The sequence below is a fragment of the Peromyscus leucopus genome, chromosome 6 (assembly GCF_004664715.2).
Source record: "Peromyscus leucopus breed LL Stock chromosome 6, UCI_PerLeu_2.1, whole genome shotgun sequence".
In the NCBI taxonomy this organism is placed as follows: Eukaryota; Metazoa; Chordata; class Mammalia; order Rodentia; family Cricetidae; genus Peromyscus; species Peromyscus leucopus.
This window is the reverse complement of record NC_051068.1, coordinates 63,663,962-63,685,378: the sequence shown is the minus strand read 5'-3', so window position 1 is coordinate 63,685,378 and position 21,417 is coordinate 63,663,962. Positions and strand designations below refer to the sequence as shown.

Here is a 21,417-nt window from a genome sequence, read left to right as displayed (position 1 = left end):
TCCTGTTCAGAAATACTTAAAGACCCTGTGCTTGCCCTGCCCAGCTGCAGTCACTTCTTCACCTCTCATTGGTTGGTGATGCCCTCCTTCTGCCTTGGCCCCTAGCCTCAGCCCCTTCTCTAAGCAGTGTCCCTTTTGTTATTCCCAGTTTGCAGGCACCCCCCAAAGACCACCATGGAGACTGAATCCTGCATGTAAAAGCAAAGAGTCTGTATTTCAAATCTGGAGCTTGGTTCAAATCTGGAGCTTGGTCCCTCTGTCTGTCCGACACAGAGGTGAGAGGTGAGAGCAGAGAGCCCTGAGCTCAGGAGTTGCAGAGATTTTTTGTCATAGCAGAGGTTGGGGTGAGGGAATTTACAGGGTCCAGGACCCTGATTGGCTGACAATTGTCTAGGTGTATCTGTAAAACAAAAAATAAGTGTGTGCTAGACTCAGGGACATCTGGCCACCTTATCAAGTGGTTGGAAAGTTTTGGATGTCATGTATTTCCAAACCGCTGGGTGAATCAGTTTAAGGCTTTTCCTGGATCTGGGTGTTGCCTGCCAGTATGCCTGTCACAGAAGCTGTGTCTAGGCCCCAAAGCCTGTCATGACTGCTGTGTGGTCAAGCTATTTTGGGGCCCTCCACACCTTTCTCCTGAATTTGCTTCTCCTGGCCCAGGAGGGAACTCCCTCCCTGGCAGTATAGTGACAATTACATGGTTGGAGTACAAGGAATTCCTATTTGCACGGGAAATGGAATTCGATGCCTAAAAATTACCTCTCAAGTATGGCTATCCATACTCAATACTACCCAAGATTATCATAATAAGTTTTACATGCTTCATGCATCCGGTTTTAAAGGACAAGAGATTAATGATACTAATTCCATAAATCTACCATTCTGTGAGATGAGTTACCAACAAGGATTCTGACTGGTTACACTGGCCACAGTGTAAGAGTGAGAAACCTCGAGTTCTAATTAATATCTCCCAAGGAGACATCATTGATTGGACACCTTACAGCACTCCTTGAGGAAAATATTCTCACTCAGAGTTAATATGAAAATGGTATGAAATAAAAAGAACTGTGAAAATCAGTGCTTCTATTACTGAACCTATTGGGTGGCATGGAGTTGGAGTGGCAAGTCCTCTCCTGCAATTTTGCTATTGGATTCAGACTAACTTGTGGAAATTGACAAGTGCCTTCCACCCTCTTAAGGCATGGGAAGGAAAATTAAACAAAATCAAAGCCATCCTATTATGTATGGCATGTGTACCATACCTTACTTGCTATTAAAGGGGCCTATACAATGGTACCCACATAATTATAGCATCACTTGTGAACGGTATACCCTTTCATATCTGTGTTAATTCTAGTATGTTTTTAAATTTGTCCTTTGAAAATTTATATATTCTTTGACGAAGCAAGGCCAACAATCTGGATACCAGTGAAGTTGTCGAGGCCATGACAAGACTCTCCTATGTTGATCCTGGTTCAGAAGCTTGTTGGAAGAATATTTAAAAAAAAACACGTTGAATGGTTGGACTGGTGATTGCAGTTATTATGGGAATCATTGCATTGATTGCTACAGCAGCAACTAATGAATGGTACTTCATAAAGAAATCCAGACCACTGAATTAATTAGAGACTGGCATAGACATTCAGAAGAACTTTGGACTGAAGAAAATAAAATTGATAATGAGATAGTAAATGAATTAGCTGAATTAAGGCAAGCTGTTCTATTATTAGGGGATCACTTAGAAATTTTGAAGGAGCAGATAAAATTAAAATGTGAATGGAATGCTTCTTGTTACTGTATCACACCCTTAAGATTTAATGAAAGCAAATATGATTGGGAAAAGATTATGATGAATTTGTTGGGTTACCCTAATTCTTCTCAAATGGTTTTTGATTTACAGAAAGAAATTAAAGAAAATTTGCAAAAGAAAGTTACCCGATACAACAGGAATGGACATTGTGGAAAATCTAGCAGATACTGTAGCCTCATTCAGTCTCAAGAATCACTTTAATAGATTACTTATCCTAGCAGGTGTTGCTCTTATTCAAGCAATAGTAAATTTATTAGCTTTAAAATGTGTTTTGGTATACTTACATAAGATGGTAAGATATATAGAAAGATGGCTATAATTACTGAAGTACTGCATAACCCACAAGATTTTTTTTTTTTTAAATAAAAAGGGGAATCTGTGGCTGCATTCCTGCTGAGCTGCACCTGGCCTGGCTCCAGAGAGTAGCACCTAGCCATAATCCATCTTTTGTTTAGCAGACACCTTTTGTTTTTCTTGTTGCCTTCTATGTGAATCTTGTCTGAGAATCTCCTAAGGATACAAAGCCTTTGCAAAACTTGGCTCAGGAAACCCACAAAACCATGGTACTTGAGAAATTCAGGAATTTGCACTTGGCATTGTATTTTTGGGAGCTCCTTTCAGGTTGTTTTGAGCATATGGAAATGACTGGCTAAACTGTAATAGAGAGAAATAAAAATGCATTAGGCAAAGGTAAAGTGCTCCATTCTTTCGAGGATGGATGCCCCCTGCATCCATTCTTAAGATGGCTCTGAGTCTTCTTTCCACAGAGCCACATGAACCCACACACCCGTGTCAGGACATACAATTACAATTCCCTGTAGCACTGGGTGGGCAGGTTCAGGGAGGCTTGAACTCCTCCTTAGTGGCTGGGGCTGGGGCTACGGCCACTCTTCCCAAGGTCTCAATCATGGCTGTGACCATGCTGAAGTTGGAGAGATTGACGTGTCCCATTCTTTACAACATGAACCAAAACTCCTCAAAGCTGGGCTTCTTGACCAAATCATTTAATACCTAAGCTTAGGCTTGTCCCACTAGCTCTTTTAACTTAGTTTAACCTATTTGTAGTCATCTACATTTTACCTCAGGGTAAACCTACATATATAAGTTCTGTTATTCTAGAGAACCATGACCAATATAGGGCTGAAACCAATGGTCAAGGAGGTACAAATAAGCGATGTAATATTTGGGAAGGTAAGGATCATGAATAAACATGGTGGCTAATAGGGTCTGAGGTTCTAAGGATGTTCTAATGAGCTATTTCCTGGGATTGACTATAACCTTTTTATTTCTTCCCCTCAATTCAGCTCTGTAGAAATAAAATGGGGACAGTCCATGAGAGTGACCTAACACCACAGCACTCAGACAAATGGAGCAGACCCAGCTCCACACACATGACATTCCTGATGTCAGGGACACAGTCCACTGACCTCTCCACTCCCAGAAGGCAGGGCTTCTTGAGGGCTGTAATTGGAAGGACATTAGGGAGTATGTGGTGATACGGCTCCTCACCAGGTAGAAGGAACCTGGGCTTCTTCACAGGCTGGTTCCCAAGTGCTGTTAGCCCTGGTCTAGTTTATCTGAGCTCCTTTTGTGGCTCTACTCAGAGTCAGCCTTAAACCCCAGATCTTGGTCATTGATCTTAGTTGGGAATCCCTGTTGTCCCTTCTTCTTGAGAAACTAGAGCCTCAGTGTTCCATTCCCAGGAGCACTGCACCCTATAACACTACAGAGAACAGAGTCTGGAGGAGGTGACACCTGTTGGAGGAGAGACAGAACCTGAATGCAAGGCTGAAGGAAGGATGTGCCAGGCAAGGTGGATCAAGCTAACCAAGACCTCACCTGTTGGGTGGGCCAGCACAGGGTCCTCAGGTGTTTCTGGGCATGAATTGTTTGTTGTTTACAGATCTTTTCTCTTCAAAGCCTAGAACCCACTAGGTTAAAATGTGAACATGGTAGAGAATAGTCTCCTACCTCTATTCTTTAAGACAACCAAATTCCAGAGTTCTGCAGTGGCAATTAGTGGGCACAAATGTGAGCCATTGCCTTAAGGGGTTTTCACTCAAGGAACCCCTTAAAGGAAGCACAGAAGGCTATGTAACAACTCCAGCCTCCTTTGGGAGCCTTCTGGATTCACAATGCACAATGACCTTCACAGGTATTCCCCAGTTAGCACCATCCCCTCCTCTGTAGCTTTGATGGGAAGGAAACATCACTACCTTCATTCACAGATAAGGATACCATATTCTAGGGTAACTATTTATTGTAAGTTCACACAGAAAAGCAGTATGGATTCAGCAATGGGTTTTCAGGCACTCATACTGTTGGTTATGCTGTGGTGCTGCTCCTCATGGCTGGCTGCCACCAGCAGCGGCCATGCCGATGGAGGAGAGTGCTGGAGGAGAGTCACGAGCCATAGTTACCTTTTTAGAGCTTTATTGGGAGGGGAAGAGAGAGAGAAAGGGAGAGAAGAAGACAGATGGAAGGAAGGAGTGGAGGAAAAGAAAGAGCCAGCTGGCTTTTGGACGTCGCTTGGCTCTGAGGGGAATGGAGAAGGGGAGTTTTGCGAGGTAGACAGGCGTTGTGGAATGCTGTCTGTCATCTGTTTGCTCTGGAGACATGTATCCCTCTTGGCTGTGGTTGGAAACTTTCTGTTTGACAAGATGCTGGTGACACAGAAAAAAAGCTAATGATCTCTGGACTCCGCTTCTGTGGTGGTCCTGTATTATTGGCTGAACAGTGAGAACAGGGAACTGGGAAGAGAAAAGCTTGTGGTGCATGAGAATTTATTTATTTATTTATTGGAATTAGGGACAAGGCAAAGATCAGGGCCCTGTCTGTATGCACGTAAGAAACACAGGCAGTTTGAAAATGAGTGGGTGGAGTTAAGGTGAGTTAGGGCTAGTCATAGAAACCGCCTGAGCCCACCCATTTGAGCCTGCCCACTGCCAGCAGAAGTCAGACAGACAAGGTTGCACGTGGCAGATGCAGAAGTGGGGAAGGAGAAGGGTTTAGTTAGACCTTTAGTAGAAAGCTTGGGGATAAAGTAACTCTTATTTGCCCGTTCTCTGGCAGAAGTTCCCGCGACGCTGTTATGTGGCCAGGTTTATGCTGTTATGTGGCCAGGTTTACCGGTGCCTGCCCTGTCCGCCAATGTAGGTGGTAAATGTATCCGACCCTTTGTCTCATGGCTGTAGCCGAGAGAAAAATAAAAAAATTAAAATAACAAACCAGGATCGGACTCCAATCTCAGGCATCCCCGAGAGTGAAGAGAGATCTAAGAATCAGCTCAAATTCGCCATCCTCTTCGTCAAGGGATGGGAAGGGCTGCGGCTGTGCTGCAGTTGGTCCACTGTTGGACCCTAGACAGCATTGACACCCCCCCCCTCAGGAGCGAAAATGTGCCTCCCGTTGCCAACACAGCCCGAGGACAACCCCTGGGGTGTCCATCGCAAAGACTATAGCTCAGACTACAGCCGAGAGAAGAGCAGTAGTGGTGGCTGTGTCGGGGTCCAGGATAGGTCTTGCGGTCTCGCTGATGGGGGAGGAGGCGGCAAGCGGCAGTAGTCACAGCAAGTCCTCGGTGTTCGGTGGTATATCCTCGTTTTTGGCACCAATGTTGGTTATGCTGTGGCACTGCTCCTAGTGGCTGGCCGCTGCCCGAGCGGCCATGCAGGTGGAGGAAAGTGCTGATTGGGCGGCCATGCTGACGACAGAGGGGAGTGCTGGAGGAAAGTCATGATCCATGGTTACCTTTTTAGAGCTTTATTGGGAGAGAGGGAGAGAGAGGGGGAGAGAAGAGAAGAGAAGAAGGAGGTCCAGACAGAAGGAAGAAGTGGAAAGGAAAGAGAGAGACACACAGAGGGCCCACCCGCTTTTTAGGCTGGGACGCTGCCGCAGGCTGATGACTTAATTAAGGACAGATTCCTTACACATACCCATCATTCCCACTGCTGGATTCCAGTATTACTCCCAGACATAACACTGCACTGGGTCCATTTCAGGAAAACTTTTAGAGAGACAGGGTTCTTTTAGGAGAATTTGTGGACAGTGATCAGTGAAGAATGGCTGGGGTGAGATTTGAAATGGCTGCCATGTTGAGTGGAGAACAACTGCTCTTGTTTCTGCAGTGACAAGGTCCACACTGGCAGGCTAAACATGGGTATTGCCTCTTGAACAGTAGGGCATAAGTTCCAACTGGATTCATGGTCACAGGTGCCTCCCAGGAGTTCAAAGCAGAGGGACCAGTTGCTGATTGTCATTTCATTATGATGAAGTACAGGGTGGGCTTGAGTTGCAAGCTAGAGCAGGCCTGTCTACTGCTCAGGCCTCAGGGAAGGACAGGTCTAGGAGGCAGAAGCATCATGGAGGACACTTGGATGGAGACAGACTTTATTGTTCCCCATCCCACAGTTCCACAACCAAGGATGTGTGATACAATCTTCTCTGTAGCTTTGTTTGGGCAAGTCCAAGGTGGCTTGGCCTTCTGGTTATTTGCTATGACAGTTGCCACGGTCACCCTCTCTGAGGCTTGGCCCATGACTGGGATCATGACTTAGGCCATTGTCATGTGAGGACATATTCTTATGGGTCTTCTTATGATCCGTTATCAATACCTTAGCTAACAGGTCTACAAATTCATCAAAGCACAACTCTCCATCTTTATCTGTGTCGAGATCTTCCATCATGTGATTCATGGCTTTTTGATCCTTTTTCTCTTTCTGTGGATAGAAGGGAGATGGCTATTAGTGTTGGCCATGGGCACAGATGTTAACTAGGCAGCACTGTGAGTGATCAGACGGCAAATCCAGATATCAATTTAAACATAGAAATGATGGACTGAGTGTTCATGGTGGAAGCGATGCTGAGCTCGTGTTGAACACTTTCCAGTTGGTTCCTGAGACAGCTATCCACCTTGCACACTAGGACTGATGTAGAAAAAAAGGTCAGAGAATTGTATGTTTGTCTAGAAATGTTCCTCATTGGTCACTAGAAAAAGTGAGAATAAAAGCTGTTGTGAAGAGGATCTTAGGAGTCTGGCATCTGAAAAGTGGATGGGTGGTTTCTGTAGGTTCAGGAAATCATACAAATTAAGACCTGACTTGGAGGAATCTGTGCCTCCCTCCACTTAGTGGGCAGGCACTCAGGATATCAGGCACCATGGGGTTTTAGAAGGGTAGAGCATGGTAGGTGCTCTTCTGACCTCAAAGACTGTGATAAATTGTGGGGGAGATTCATGGGAAGTGGTAGGATCCAGGTGTAGCAGAGAGCACCAGCCAGCTGCAGATCTTCCACTCACTGGCTGGGATACCTTGGCTAAGCCCCTCCTATAACCCTGATTAGCACATCTTCAAGGGTAATGATTCCCCCTCTAACCCAATGCTTAGACCAGGGATGTTGAGAGAGGTGATAGAATCAATAGAGAGATAACACAGAGGGGAAACTTGTCTAGAGAGGTTCTTCTGTACCCACTGTCTGCCTGGAAGCAGCATCTTGTTTGCCTGAGATCCTCACTTCAGAGAGGTCTCTTTGTCCCCAGTATCTCCCACAGTGGCAATGCTCTACTTTAACAGGGCCTCTAGGAGGGCTGCAGAGAAGTGTACACATCTAGGCAGAAGAATCGACTGACCCAGGGCATGTGCCTTACTCATTTCCTTCCAGAATCTGTTTGCCATATTTGAAAAAAAGAACACAGAGGTTTCAGATTGAATTGTTTAATTGCTCATCATCGTTTTTCTTGAGCAGATGGAATTACTGACATTTGATGGTGCTTTCTTCATGTGAGTGATATATTTAGTTCTCACCACAAGCTTCTGATTTTTGCTTCTTCTAACCTAGAGGCTCAGGTCTACTGTTAGTCCCCAGATAAAGCTTAGTGTCCTCCCTCAGCTTCTATTCAATGGCCGTCCTCAAGTGTATCCATTACCTGTTATGAAGTCTCAGCTCAAATGTCACCACCTCAAAGTGGGAGGTCTCCCTACTTTACTCGCCTCTGTTGCACCTGGCACAGACCAAACAGAGGACTCTATCTTATCTTTTTCCACACTCCAAGGCTATTGGGTTCATCAGTGTTCTTAATGTTGTATGTCCACAATCAGTATAGTCACTTCCAGGTTTTCCTCTACCCATGTCTTCCCAGAGCAGTAGTTCAATTCCTGACTCTCAGTGTCTAACTTTGAGCACCTCCAGTGACTGAGCCCTTGCTGTCCTATGTGGATGGGGCTGGAAATTTTCTCCCTGACTGTTACACACTGCACACTCATCCCTTTCTAATCCAGTCTTACCTTGAAGGTGTTTGGCATATCCTTATTCAGCAACTGTTTGAATTCTTTCTGGCTCAGGGTGTCTGGATCTCCCTCCTTGCCAGAGTGCTTGTGGAAGGTTTTGATGATGGTCTCCATGCCTTGTTCCATCTGTGACATTGCAGGCTGTCTTTCTTGCAGTCTATTTGAATCCTGGAGAAGCAGAAGTACATGTAAATACATGGTCTGTCAAGCATCCTTAATCTCATCCCTGGCCTCGTGAGGCAAGAAATGGAGAGGACATACACAATAAAAGAAAGGACAGGGCGGCTCTCAGTGGGGCACCTGCCTGTCACACATGCATGAAAGATGAATATTAGAAAACGTAGAGAATGGCAAAATTCAAGAATTTTATTGCAAGAAACTTTCAGAAAGTTGAAGGAGGCTGCAAAACTGTGAGGAGAAGGAAGGAGGATCCAATAGAATGTTTGGAAGAAAGACAGACAGCAAAGGAAAGAAAAACCTGAGAGGCAGCTCCTGCCTAGGAGAGCTGAGCTCACTTCCTGAAGCTGGCGAGCCACAGTGTTGGGCAGAGTAGAGCTGGCCCCACATTTATAGGTAGCCCCTGGCTGACACATGTCTCCCCCACCCCAGGAAAGAATGCATCACAGATGAGTAGTGTGGTATTCCTGCAGGGGCTGTGAGTGGCTGAGGTAGGCTAGGAAGTGTTCACATAGCTCTGTGGATGGAAGGATGTAAATAATAGACTCGAAAATGGAGGCCAGTTTTCACCAACATGGTCCAGGATTTCAAATCCATTGGGGTCAGAATGCTGTAATCACAGAGAAGCTGCTGGGTACCCAGTGACTGAATCCCTTGGACTTGACTGCATTTTGATAAACTAGGACTATACTCATATACATGTCTCTAGTTTACATGACCCCACTTGCATGGTTGAGATTGCACACATAGAAAATACATTCATGATAACTCATACTGAGCAGAAGAATTGTGTGTCAGTCCATCAGGACTGTCTTCCTTTACATGATGTCAATTACATGCCAGTAAGCAACACACAAAGGCACTGACCCTAACCATAAAAGAACTTCTCTCAAATGGATACCCCAGCAGCTCATTTTCCTACATTGTGGGCACCTCTCTAATTCCTGACTCTCCACCAGCTTTCTTGTAGCACCTAACAGAATATTCTATGACTATACATTCATTATTTTTGACTATTATAAATATGCATATATCTAACCAACTCCATTGGAGCTCTGAAAGAGGAATAAGTAGAGAGCAGAGTCCATTTTTTACCTATTCCTCTGGACCCTCATGCTTGTCCTGCATTGGCTTGGATCCCTGAAGACTTCTGGCCAGGTAATCTCAGCATCACTGGAAGGTGTCTCTCTTTTCCAGATGCAATCTCACCCAGGACAGAAGTGTGAGAGCTCTCACAGGAATATATACTCTATAGCAGTGGTCCTCAACCCAAGAGTTGATCAACCCTTTCATATGGGCCGCATATCAGATATCTTGCATATCACATATTTACATTACAACCTATAACAGCAACAAAATTATGATTATGGCATAGCCATGAAATTAGTTTATAATTGGGGTCTCTAAACATGAGGAACTATACTAAAAGATCACAACTTTAGGATGTTTGAGAACTGTGGGGTATCAAAACAGGTTGATACACCCAGACCCAGGAGAAGCCATAAGCTGACCCCACCCGGGGAGGGCCTACATCTAAGGGGAAGTACCTGACACCCCAAACATTCCAACCTTTAGATAAGATTAGATAATTGGCCAGATGTTCCTGGTCTAGAACATACCTGTTTCTTTTTTACAGATACCCCTAGACAAATGTCAGCCAATCAGGGTCCTGAACCCTGGAAATCCCTTCACCCAATCTCTGCTATCAAACTCTACCCTGCCTGAGCTCATGGCTCTCTGCTCTCAATGCTTCATCGGACAGACAGAGAGACCAACCTCAGAGCTTGAAAATAAAGGCTCTTTGCTATTACATATGAAACTCGGTCTCCATGGTGGTCTTTTTGGGGTCCCCACAATAAGGGCATAACAATAAACACTGCTAGAAATGGGTCAGTTCTTCCTCTTTATTTTAATTTTTTAAAAATTTATTCTTCTCTCATACATTACATCCCAAACTCAGTTTTCCCCCTCCCTCTACTCTTCCCAGTCCCAAAACACCCCTTGTCCTCTCCTTCAGATCCACTCCTCTTCTATTTCCCTTCAGGAAAGAGCACGTTTCCCAGGAATATCAACACAACAGGGCATAACAAGTTACATTTAATCCAACAGAATTTATTAACTGAGCATTTGTTATATATGTAATCACTTTATGGAGTAATCTATATATTTTCCTGTAAAGGCAGCCTGACTGTGGGGGGATTAGTATTTACCTATAAATGTGACTCATGTACTGAGTTTAACTATAATTCAGATAATCATGATGTTAAAATGTGGAGATAATTAAAACAGGACTACATATCAGCTGCCATGTATTATATAAATACTAGTCTAAACATTTTGAATTTGGTATATAGGATGGCTAATCTTTATTTTCAACTTAACTGAATTTAGACCACCTGAACACACAAGTCTATGAGGAATAATCTAGATTAGGTAATTGAGGTGGGATTCCTACCCTACTTTGGGGATCCTATTCTTGTGCTAGGATAAAGGCCTGGGATAAAGACAAAAATCTGTCTGATCATTAGCTTTCCTTCATCTCTGCTTCCTGAGGAGGAGCAAAATAACCAAATGCCTCATGCTCCTGACACCATGGTCTCATTGTTATTATGGACTGCTCCCTGAAACTCTGGGGCAAAACAAATCCTTCCTTAAGATCCTTATTCAAATGTTTGGTAACAGCAGTGAGAATGATAACTAAGGTAGCATCCAGTTTAAGTCATAAACACATTCTAAAGGAAGGCTAGGATTGTCTTCTATGAATGAAACAAACCTTCAAGTACTTATGGTTATTTGAATATGAATCTATCCATAGGCTCCTATGCTTGAATGCTTAATCATTAGGGAGTGGCCATACTTGAGAAGGATCAGGAGGTGGGGCCCTGTTGGAGTAGGTGTGGCCTTGTTGGAAGAAATAAGTCACTTAGGTGGAGCCAAGCCAGGCTCAGTGTCATTCTTCCTGCTACCCATGGATCAGCATGTAGAACTCATAGCTATTGTTCCATTACCATGTCTGCCTGTGCCTTGCTATGCTTCCCACCAAGATGATTTAAACCTCTAAAACTGTAAGCAACCACCAACTAATGCTCTCATATATTAGATTTCCATGGTCATGGTGTCTTGTCCCAGCAATAAAACAGTGACTAGCCAGGTGGTGGTGGCGCATGCCTTTAATCCAGCACTCGGGAGGCAGAGCCAGGCAGATCTCTGTGAGTTCGAGGCCAGCCTGGTCTCCAAAGCAAGTTCCAGGAAAGCGCAAAAATACACAGAGAAACCCTGTCTTAAAAAAAAAAAAAAAAAAAAACAGTGACTAAGGCAAGACTGATGTGCGGAGTGTGACAGACACTGGTATGAGGCTAATTTGAATAGTGATTTGTCTACTCCAGAGCAATGCCACAAAATAGCAAAGCTACTTCCATCCTCTGAGCAAAGAGGACTCTGGAGCCTGTCTATCATTCAACTCAAGGGCACTTGTCACTCAACAAAAGCACTTCTGGTAAGAGGAATGGAAACTTACTCTCATACTGGGAGGCCCAGGGCAATTAGAACAAGAAGCCTGGACAGTATCTTCATGTGGTCCCAGGACACTGTCAGAGAGTAGGGTAAAAAACCTAGGTAGGCACTGACAACATGACCCTGCTCACTCTGGAAAGAGGCCTGCATGGCACCCGGTCTGCTCCCAAGGGTCATCTACACACCTCAGGAGCTCTATAAATGTGGAGAAGCTGATGATCACGTCTAGCCAGCCTTCTCCACAACCGATATCTACTTCTAGAAAGTACACCTGGTCCCTTGTAGGCACTCTGGGCTAGTGGTAGTTCTTCCACAGGTGACAAATGTAACAGTATCTGAAATCCATTTGAAACAGCTGTGGGAGAAATCAATTGACATTCTCATTTCTAGTAGTAGAGTTTTGTGGTTATCCTTCCCACAATCCCTGGGGAAAGAACCTGTTCAGCCTCATTTTCATAGCTGAGAGTAACTGGACTCAGATAGATGACTGACAAGAAGATGAAGATTGGGATTCATTCCCTTCACTGTATTTTTGTCAGATGTATGTGATACATCCAACTCAGCTCCTTATTCTTCAAGTATCACTGAATAATGCTGAGTTTACCTGTTCTCTAATGAAAATGTGGATAACAATCAGCTTTTCCATTTACTGGTCATATCTTGTTTCCAAGTCTTTTTGTGAGGACTCCTCAGAACTTTCATTAAGCCTCAAAGTGACCTATGGGAATATATACTCAAAAGTTTGAATCACATTCATGATATTCCCCCATTGTGTAGGGAGAGAATATCCCTCCTGCATACTAGATCTGACAAACTCCAGATCCTCTACCTGGAACCTTAATTCTGGAAGCAAGGGATGAAGTACAGGACTGCTCCAGCTCCCCCAGATCCAGGAATCTTGTCAGCTTGTACAGGCTTAAAAGAACTACTTATTCATGATCAGCATGAATTATGAACTTCCTGGGATGCCAACCAAACTATCAGTTTTCCCCATCTGAGAAACTCTACAGGGGTTATTGAGGTATTGTGGAGTAGATACCACCCTCTTTAGTTTTGACACATAGGCATTTCCAGATGGAAAATGGTAGTAACACAGCTTACAAACAAATGAGCCCAGGGAAATTTCCTGGATCAACATAAGACACTGATTACCAAATAATGTATCAGATCTCATGTATTCAGGAAAACCATGTCCCTCACATCCAACAAAAGGCAGCCTATCACGTGGGGCAGGCACCTACTAAAATAAGTGTGTAAGGAAGTGTTAAATTTCTTCACCAAACAAATGAGAGGCAAGGAGCAACTTACCCAAGACAGAAGCCCTGCCAACTGACCTCCTTAAATCAAGGTCATCAAACAAATAAAGGTCGATAAATCAAGCTACCTGCTAAAAACTACTAGAATCCATGTAAGTCTTGGTCATCACGATGTTTGTATCTTGACGGTGTATGTGTATTCATGACACAAGTCATGCCCAGTCTTGTCAGACTATACATCTGAGCCCTGAAAGATGAAAATCAGCCTGGTCTTGCAGACTGCTGAAATGATTACCTCCCTATCACCCCTACTTCAAATGCTGAACCGCCAGGACACATTGCTATGTATCTCTTACGCACAATTAAATGTCTGTACAATAGGAACGTAAGACTAAAAAGTTATAAGGCCTGACAGAAATGAAAGAAATTGTGTAGAGGAAAGTCCTAAACCAGCAGCTCAGGGAAGAGGCAAAGGAGTGCTAGCACCTATTTCAGAAAAATGGAAAGGAATTCTTTCTTCTTTGGAATACAGCTTAAAGAGAAAGTATACCAGGAGATTTCTGCACTGTGCTTGCATTCTAACCTGATAGAGTCTATGCCTGAGGGGAGAGAGCATGTGGAGAACAAACAGAATCCTGTTCAGAAATACTTAAAGACCCTGTGCTTTCCCAGCCCAGCTGCTCAGAGTGCAGTCACTTCTTCACCTCTCATTGGTTTATGATGGCCTCCTTCTGCCTTGGGCCCTGGCCTCTGCCCCTTCTCCAAGCAGTGTCTCTTTCTCTGACTTTGCTTTCCCTGGCCCAGGAAGGAACTTCCTCCCTGGAAGTATAGTGCCCAGCTCTGTCTTCTCAGAGAGAAGAAGGTAGTTATAAATCCCTAACAAATGAAACAGAACAGAGGCGTGTGAGGCTCAGACCCTACAACTAGAAGAAGTCAGATTGAGCCAGACTGGATACCAGGCTTGTGATTAATTCCAAATTCTTCGGTTTGGGAAAACCCAATTTCCAGAATTTCTTCCTAATAGCAGCCTTCAACTAATCTGCCATTCTGTGTCCTGAGATGTCTGTGAGCTGTATCCTTGACATCAGGGAACCCCATGGCCTTCGAGACAGGTCTCCTCCTGGAATCTGAGGGCTGTGGGTTCAGGTCACTTCCCTCTTACTGCTTCCACCAGGGTCTTTAGTAGGGGCAGGGAGAAGGGAAAGAAGTAGAAAACTATTCCTAGCAAGCATCTCACCATGTGTTATCATCAGAACTTCTGGCCATGGCTGCTGTGGAATAATCCTTTTGTACACTGTGAAGATTTGTCACTGTGATTGCTTTAATAAAGAAGCTGACTGGCCAATAGTGGAACAGAATAAAATTAGACAGGAGTGCCAGACTCCAAGAAAGCTGGGAGTAAGAAGGGCAGGGTCAGCAAAGTCGCCAACCAGGACCAAAGAGAACAGGAGATATCGGGGACTATGGGGGTCCAGCCCCTTGATAGTCCCCTCCCAGGGTCTGGGAAGAATCTACAACCAGCTGATAATTAATCTTTAATGAGAAGAAATGAATCTATGTACATGAAACTCCTTAGTTCATACAATTTATTATTCTGTGATAGTTCTCTCTCTACACAGCTTCTATTCTGCTGATTTCTCTATATTTATCTACTGTCCCCTCTAGGTTCTATCTTAATTCCGTCATCTAGTTCTGTCCCTTCTAGGTTCTCATCTATCTAGTTCTTTCCCTATCAGCTCCTCTCCCGTCTCCTTCTCTCTCATCTGGCTCTTCCTCATCTTGTTCTTCCCCATCTGGCTCTTCCTCATCTTCCATCTCGTTCCTCTTGTCCTCTCTTCTAGCCCTTCAATCTAGCTCTTCCCCATCTCAGTTCGTTCCTCTCAAGTTCTTACCCATCTAGTTCTTCCATTCTCTTTTCTCTTCTCTGTCCTCTTGTGCCCTGGGAGTCCTGGTATATATACACTTACAAGCAGTATTCCCTTAGCAGTGCAAAACCAGGCTTCCAGGGTCAAATGGAGGGGTGATAAGAATCACATAGGGAGGCAATAACCATTAATTATCATTTGCAACCCCAAAGGGAAGTGACCAATGGGGAAATGGATTAGCTAAAGGCTAAATTCAGGTAATATCTAAAAAGAGGGCTCTTATGTGCTCAACTATAATCTTAGAAAGTGTTAAGAATCTATAAGTTGCTAGGTCAATGGGAGAAAATAAAACTGATAGTTAAAGGGAGATCTGGAACTGGAGGTAAGGTTTGGGAGAGGAGGAAGTAAGGCTTAATTGGCACATCCGCCAGGCCTTCTCAAACAGGTAGGCTGGATGCTTAAGTCTATTCTTAGAAAGTAAGGAGGTATCTCTGATAAAGTACTTTCCTCCATCTGGGGATGGACCTGGCCGGATGCTGCCAATGATGATAATTACAGGGAGGCTTGAACTGGGGTTGTGGCTGAGCATAGCTGTCAGCACAGAAGGTTATCTAAATATTCCTAGAAGTGGTTAGGTAAGGAGTTAGTGGTCTATAAAGTTAGTAAGGCTGTAAGAAAGGAGGGTCCAAGCTGAGTTGTGTAAAGCTATTACTTAACGTCCACCTGACCTAGGCGGTGTCTCCTTATGGAATTTATCTTAAATCAGGAGAGTTGCATGTGAACTGTTATTACTGCTAATCCTTGAAAGTGGCCAAGGGAGAATCTGATTCCAGAGAAAGCCTTTCCTAAGGCAGTTCTCCAAATACCTGGAATGTGTATGTCCAGAGAGTGATCAGTCCACACTGTTAGCCCTTCTTAGGGAAAAGTCAATTGGGAAAGCTATGAAGGCACACACGATTTTCATAACAGAATACAACTGATATATAACAAGCCAAGTAACACCAAAAACTCCTTGGGATTTGGCTTCCTCTGGAGGAATTCCCTGATTCCTCCAGGTAGTGACTTTGCCATAACCAGCTGAGTTCTTATGATATTCCTGCCGCCCGCAGCAAGGAGATGAATATGCCATGCTAATAAAGGTACTACCGTATGGCAGAGGGTAAATAAGGAATATGTGTTAATTTAAAATGTAAGAGTTAGCTAGTAACAAGCCTGAGTTATTGGCAGAGCATTTATAATTCATATTAAATCACTGAATCAGTTATTTGGGAAGCAGCTGCCAGTTATTTGGGAGCAGTCAGTCAGGACAGAAAAACTCTGCATACTAATGACCCCCATCATGGGGGGGGGGGAAATTTCCACCTAAAAGCTGAGGGTGCTTTAAAAAAAAGGTTCTAAAACAGAGCCAAGAATAGCTTCCTAGTCTCATTCCTCTCGAGCCAGATGAGATATAGAGAGCCGTCTCCTGGCCACTGACAGTGGGCTTGAGCTGTCAGTTTGAGCTGAGCCAACACGTGCTGCAAGGTGTTTGGGATCTTGCTCATGCAGACAGAAAAGTTTGCAAATAAGCAGTAAGGACAGATTCAGACACAAAAAGCCTCTAAACAGGTCACATTGTGTTTAAAATTGTGCATAGGCTTGAAAGAGAAAAGAGATATACAGTCTTAGATTTAAAAATATAGTTTTAAAATAAACTAACATTCTTTAAAAAGAAGTAGAGTTGCCGGGCGGTGGTGGCGCATGCCTTTAATCCCAGCACTCGGGAGGCAGAAGCAGGCGGATCTCTGTGAGTTCAAGGCCAGCCTGGTCTCCAAAGCAAGTTCCAGGAAAGTCGCAAAGCTACACAGAGAAACCCTGTCTCAAAAAACAAAAACAAAAAAAAAAAAAGTAGAGTAATAAAAAAATACAATAAGTCACTTAAAGATGGAAAATACCCAGAGAATCTGGATCTTGTTTTTTATTGTGTTGTCTTTGAATTTTCTGATTGCTGAGGAATGAAAAATAGCTGCTAAGACACACTGAATTATAAAAACTGCTAAATTGAACCAACCTATATATTTTAGAGATGTCTTCACTTCAAAATGTATTTACAAAAAGGTGTGTTGCTTTGAGGGGGAGGTTATGCTTTTATTTCCACAGGAAATGAGAAGCCATGGATTCATTCCAGGTTAAATAAAATCAGGTTTGATCAAGGAAAACCCCCTGAAAATCCCGGCTACAAACATAAAGAAATAAACTTCAAAAAGCTGCAAGACACATGATATGTGTTTTGCCTGCTCAAACACATAAGAAAAAAATCATCTTTGGCTGACTTATGTACAATGCACAGTCAGTCTATTCTTGTATTAATGCAGATATGTGTATTACCTTTAAAAGCTGATGTATTTTCAGAGCAAGGGGACCAGACACCAATGAAAACATATGGCCCAAGTGATCCAGCATCTCAGAGTGCCTCTGTTGCAGTTTCCTCAAGAGTTCTACATCCAGAACAGTTTCAAAGCTGCTGGCTGAGGTGATCCAGCCTCACAGACTACTGCAATTAAGACTTAGTCAATATCCTAAATTGTCTCAGGGTCCAAAGATTACCAGTGTCCTCAAACAACAGGAAATAGTTTAGAAAAAACAATGCCCACATTCCAAAAAAAACAATGGTCATGAATATTTGTTATTATTTAAGGGAGGAGGTTGATTGTTATTGGTAATGTTCAGGAAAAAAGCTGAAGAGAGATACAGAAATGATAGGATAAAAGGGTGTATTATTGAATTTACTTTTAAGCCAAAAAAGCAACTATTAGTCTTAAATATTTTACACTGGTATGGGTTTTTGTATATTGATACAAATTTAAGGTTATCCTCCTCATTCTGTACCTTTGTTTCTATTTTTTTGCTTAAGGTATTACCCATACAGCTTGTACCTATACCACATATCTAATTATGCAATGTGAAGTTTTAGTACTTAAAAGCTATTCAGGATAATAAAGAAATAAGGCCAATAGTCACCCATATCTATCAAGCTTATAGTCATGTTTTTAGGTTTTCTAGGTATACAGAGACATATTTTAGATAGATAAGTAATCTTCAAACACTTCAAAGGCCTACAGACTATGGCATTTAAAATATTTTAATTATTTGGACTTTTCTTGACATGAGATGCTTCTGCTCCTGACAGCACTGATCTACTTCTAAAGAGGATGATGGGCATCATTGAAGAAACTCCATATGGAGTTTGCTTTCTTTGTGGCAAAAGTTAGCCATTAAGGCAAGAAACTGCCCTTGCTTCTACTGCTGGCAGTATATTGTCCAAACTGGACATGCAGGATACAAAAAAAGGCAATTGCCAAACTTTGTCAAGACAGGGTGGGACAGTCCTTCAAATTTTCCTGCTTCTGAAAGAAAGATGTCAGATATTCTAGGCCTGTAGGCCAAAGATGGATGCCCCAACATTATAGAGGTACCTTGAATGTCCAGGCAACAAGCTGTTTCTATCATTTTTCACATTTTTTGGAAGTCTCTTGCTTACACTTCCTGCTTACTCAAGCAATATTATTTCCTTCTCAGGTCTTTGATGGAGTTGAAGGCTAGGTAGTTGTAATTATAGTTTTCCTTAGTTAGAATAAAAAAGTAAATCAGATGTAAAACTTTAGACTCACCAAGATAAGTTAGATAATAGAGTACTTTCTCTAATTTTGCCAAATACAAATGGACTGGATATTGTAACTGTAGTGTATGCTTCATAACTGGTTTTCTTATATATAACTTTACTATGTTAAAGTTAAAACCTTCCTTTTTAATTAGACAAAAAGGGGGAAATGCTGTGAAATAATCCTTTTGCACACTGAAGATTTGTCACAGTGATTGCTTTAATAAAGAAGCTGACTGGCCAATAGCCAAACAGGATAAAGTTAGGCAGGAAGGCCAGACTAGGAAAATATGGAGAGTAAGAAGGGCAGAGTCAGAGAAGTTGCCAGCAGGACACAGAGGGAACAGGAGATGAACATGCCATGCTAATAAAGGTACTGCAACATGGCACAGAGTAAATAAGGAATATGTATTAATTTAAAATGTAAGAGTTAGCTAGTAACAAGCCTGATCTTTTGGCAGAGCATTTATAATTTATAGTAAGTCTTTGAGTCAGTTATTTGGGAAGCAGCTGCCAGTTATTTGGGAGCAGGCAGTCAGGACAGGAAAACTCTGCCTACAAGTGGCCATGTACTCATGTATCATATACTCTAGCCCATCAAACTGCTTTCTTGAAACTGCCTCCTTGCTAATTCTGGTCACGGACCTTGGTCTTAAGGCTTGTTCTGCTGTCTTTCTGCACTTCTTTGAAGATGTTTACAGGCAACTTTCCACTCTATGCTTCAAAGGCACCTGAGTTGTAACCTTTGATGTGGAAATGCTCAGAGCAGGGATCTGAGAAGCAGTCTCCCCACTTAAGAGGGCACTGACAGCCATTGTGTTCTCTTCACTGATGGGCCCCTGCATACTTCAGGAATGGTCTCTCCCTGAATGTAGTCTGCCACATCCTGGTGTCCTAAGCAGGAGATACACTCAGTGAGCTCCACCCTCTTCAAGAGCAGGGAGTCCTAAATGAAAGCTTCATGGAAAAACTGGCATCAAAGGAATCATCGACAGCAGTTGATTATGATGTCAGAAACCACCTTGTATTTTTCTTAAACACATGGCAATGTCCTCATATCTGGACTTTTATTTACAACTAAATATTTTACATTCATGACTAATACTTAAATCCTTAAAATGGGGATGATTTGTGAGCTTAACCTTGGGAAGAGCAATTCAGGAAGAGGAGCAAAAAAGAACATTTCAATTTGAAGTCAGGACTTGAGAGAAATAATCCAAGGTACTTAGGTATGTTAGTAACCCAAACAGGAAAGGAATAGTTAGGGCCCTGAGGTGCCCATTACAGATGAAAAAACACCTACTGATTGACAGGTAAAATATCTGAGGCAAGAGTGCTGCTGCCCCAGGTTTGTTTCTACTGATGGAAACGAATGCAGAGATCCACGGCCAGGCCCCAGGTGGAGCTCCGGGAGTCCAGCGAGAAAGAGGAGGAATTGTATGAGCGAGAATTGTTGAGACCATGATTGGAAAAAGCACAAGGGCAGGGAAAATAGATGAGATTTCCATGAGTAAACTGGGGGTAAGAGGTGGCCAATGGAGGGTAGGGGATTGGGGATGAGAACATAAGGGAATGGGATGGTCAAACTGGAACAGGAATGAAGTGGGAGAGCAATGAAAGAGATACCATGATAGAGGGAGAAATGGGAATAGGGAGAAATCAGGTGCTAGGGAAGTTCCCAGGAATCCCAAGGATGACCCGAGCTTAGACTGCTAGCAATAGTGGAGAGAATGGCTGAACTGGCTTACCCCAGTAATCAGATCGGTGAATACCCTGTCATCATAGAGCCTTCTTCAGTAAGTGATAGAAACAGATGTAGAGATCCACAGCCAAACACCAGGCTGAGCTCCAGGAGTCCACTTGAAGAGAAAGAAGAGGGATTCTATGAGCAAGGGCATCAAGATCATGATGGGGAAACCTACAAAGACAACCAAACCAAACTAGTGGGAACTCATGAAATTTAAATCAACAGCTATGGAGTTCACAGCCTTCTTACACAGGCTCCCACAAGTATCCTTTTTTGTTTTGCAGAATGCCAGAGTACAAATGTATAATGCATGCACAGCTTGAATTAGCTTTAGCACACAATTTTGTATATCTTGGACAATTATTGGTAGATACACAATTATTAATAATACTAATAGGGCAAGACCAAACAAAAAGCACAATCTGTGTGAATCATTGTAACTAATACATATGTTACAGAATACTTATCTAATTCTTTGTATATAAAATCTAACTGATCTTGTGTGTTATGTGAGAACTATGAAATATTAAATCAGAACATGCCAGGAAATTGTTTACAGTCAATGTGATCTCTTTATTAGTAAACAATCAACTGCTGCTCAAGTTTGGAGGATTGCTCCTCTCACTTCACCCAGTTCCTGGTTTATCTTTATCAGTACGTGGAACTAACTTTAGTAGTTTTGCTGAAAACACATGTGATTTTCCATATCTCCTTCTCATCCCTGTCACCAGTCTGGGTACATGGAGGAGGAATACTGCAGCAATGGCAATGGTGGTTGGATCAAACACATGAAAGTTATCATCGCCATCAGCAGGGACAGCTCCTGTGTGCCAAAGGTAATGCATAGTCTGTTGGAGCAGGAGAGGCACAATACTACCCAGACCACAGACTCCTCCCAATTCCCTTGACAAAGCTGCAACAGTGTGATTATTACTTAGGAATGTCAACATATTGAGAGCTTTCCCAGCCTTCCAGGAAATATTTACAGTTAAGTGCTGTGGGATGGTCTGTATGTCAAATTATTCTGATTGGTCAATAAATAAAACACTGATTGGCCAGTGGCTAGGCAGGAAGTATAGGCGGGACTAACAGAGAGGAGAAAAGAAAGAACAGGAAGGCGAGAAG

At 43.0% G+C, this 21,417-nt stretch overlaps 1 protein-coding gene across 2 annotated transcripts; it reads right to left on the bottom strand.

The window, feature by feature from the left end:
- Positions 1 to 6,182: 6,182 nt before the first annotated feature.
- On the bottom strand, positions 6,183 to 8,626 carry LOC119088275 (protein S100-A9-like). 2 transcript variants are annotated; one of them, XM_037207329.1, is made up of 3 exons: positions 8,573 to 8,626; positions 8,092 to 8,262; positions 6,183 to 6,528 (listed from the first exon to the last, which is right to left on the bottom strand). In XM_037207329.1, exons 2-3 carry the CDS (start codon positions 8,227 to 8,229, stop codon positions 6,298 to 6,300), a joined length of 369 nt encoding a protein of 122 aa, XP_037063224.1. In that variant the 5' UTR covers positions 8,230 to 8,262; positions 8,573 to 8,626; the 3' UTR covers positions 6,183 to 6,297. The 2 variants fall into 2 exon arrangements, with proteins under 2 accessions (XP_037063224.1, XP_037063225.1); XM_037207330.1 differs by having other exon boundaries at positions 8,610 to 8,621.
- Between the last annotated feature and the right edge of the window lie 12,791 nt (positions 8,627 to 21,417).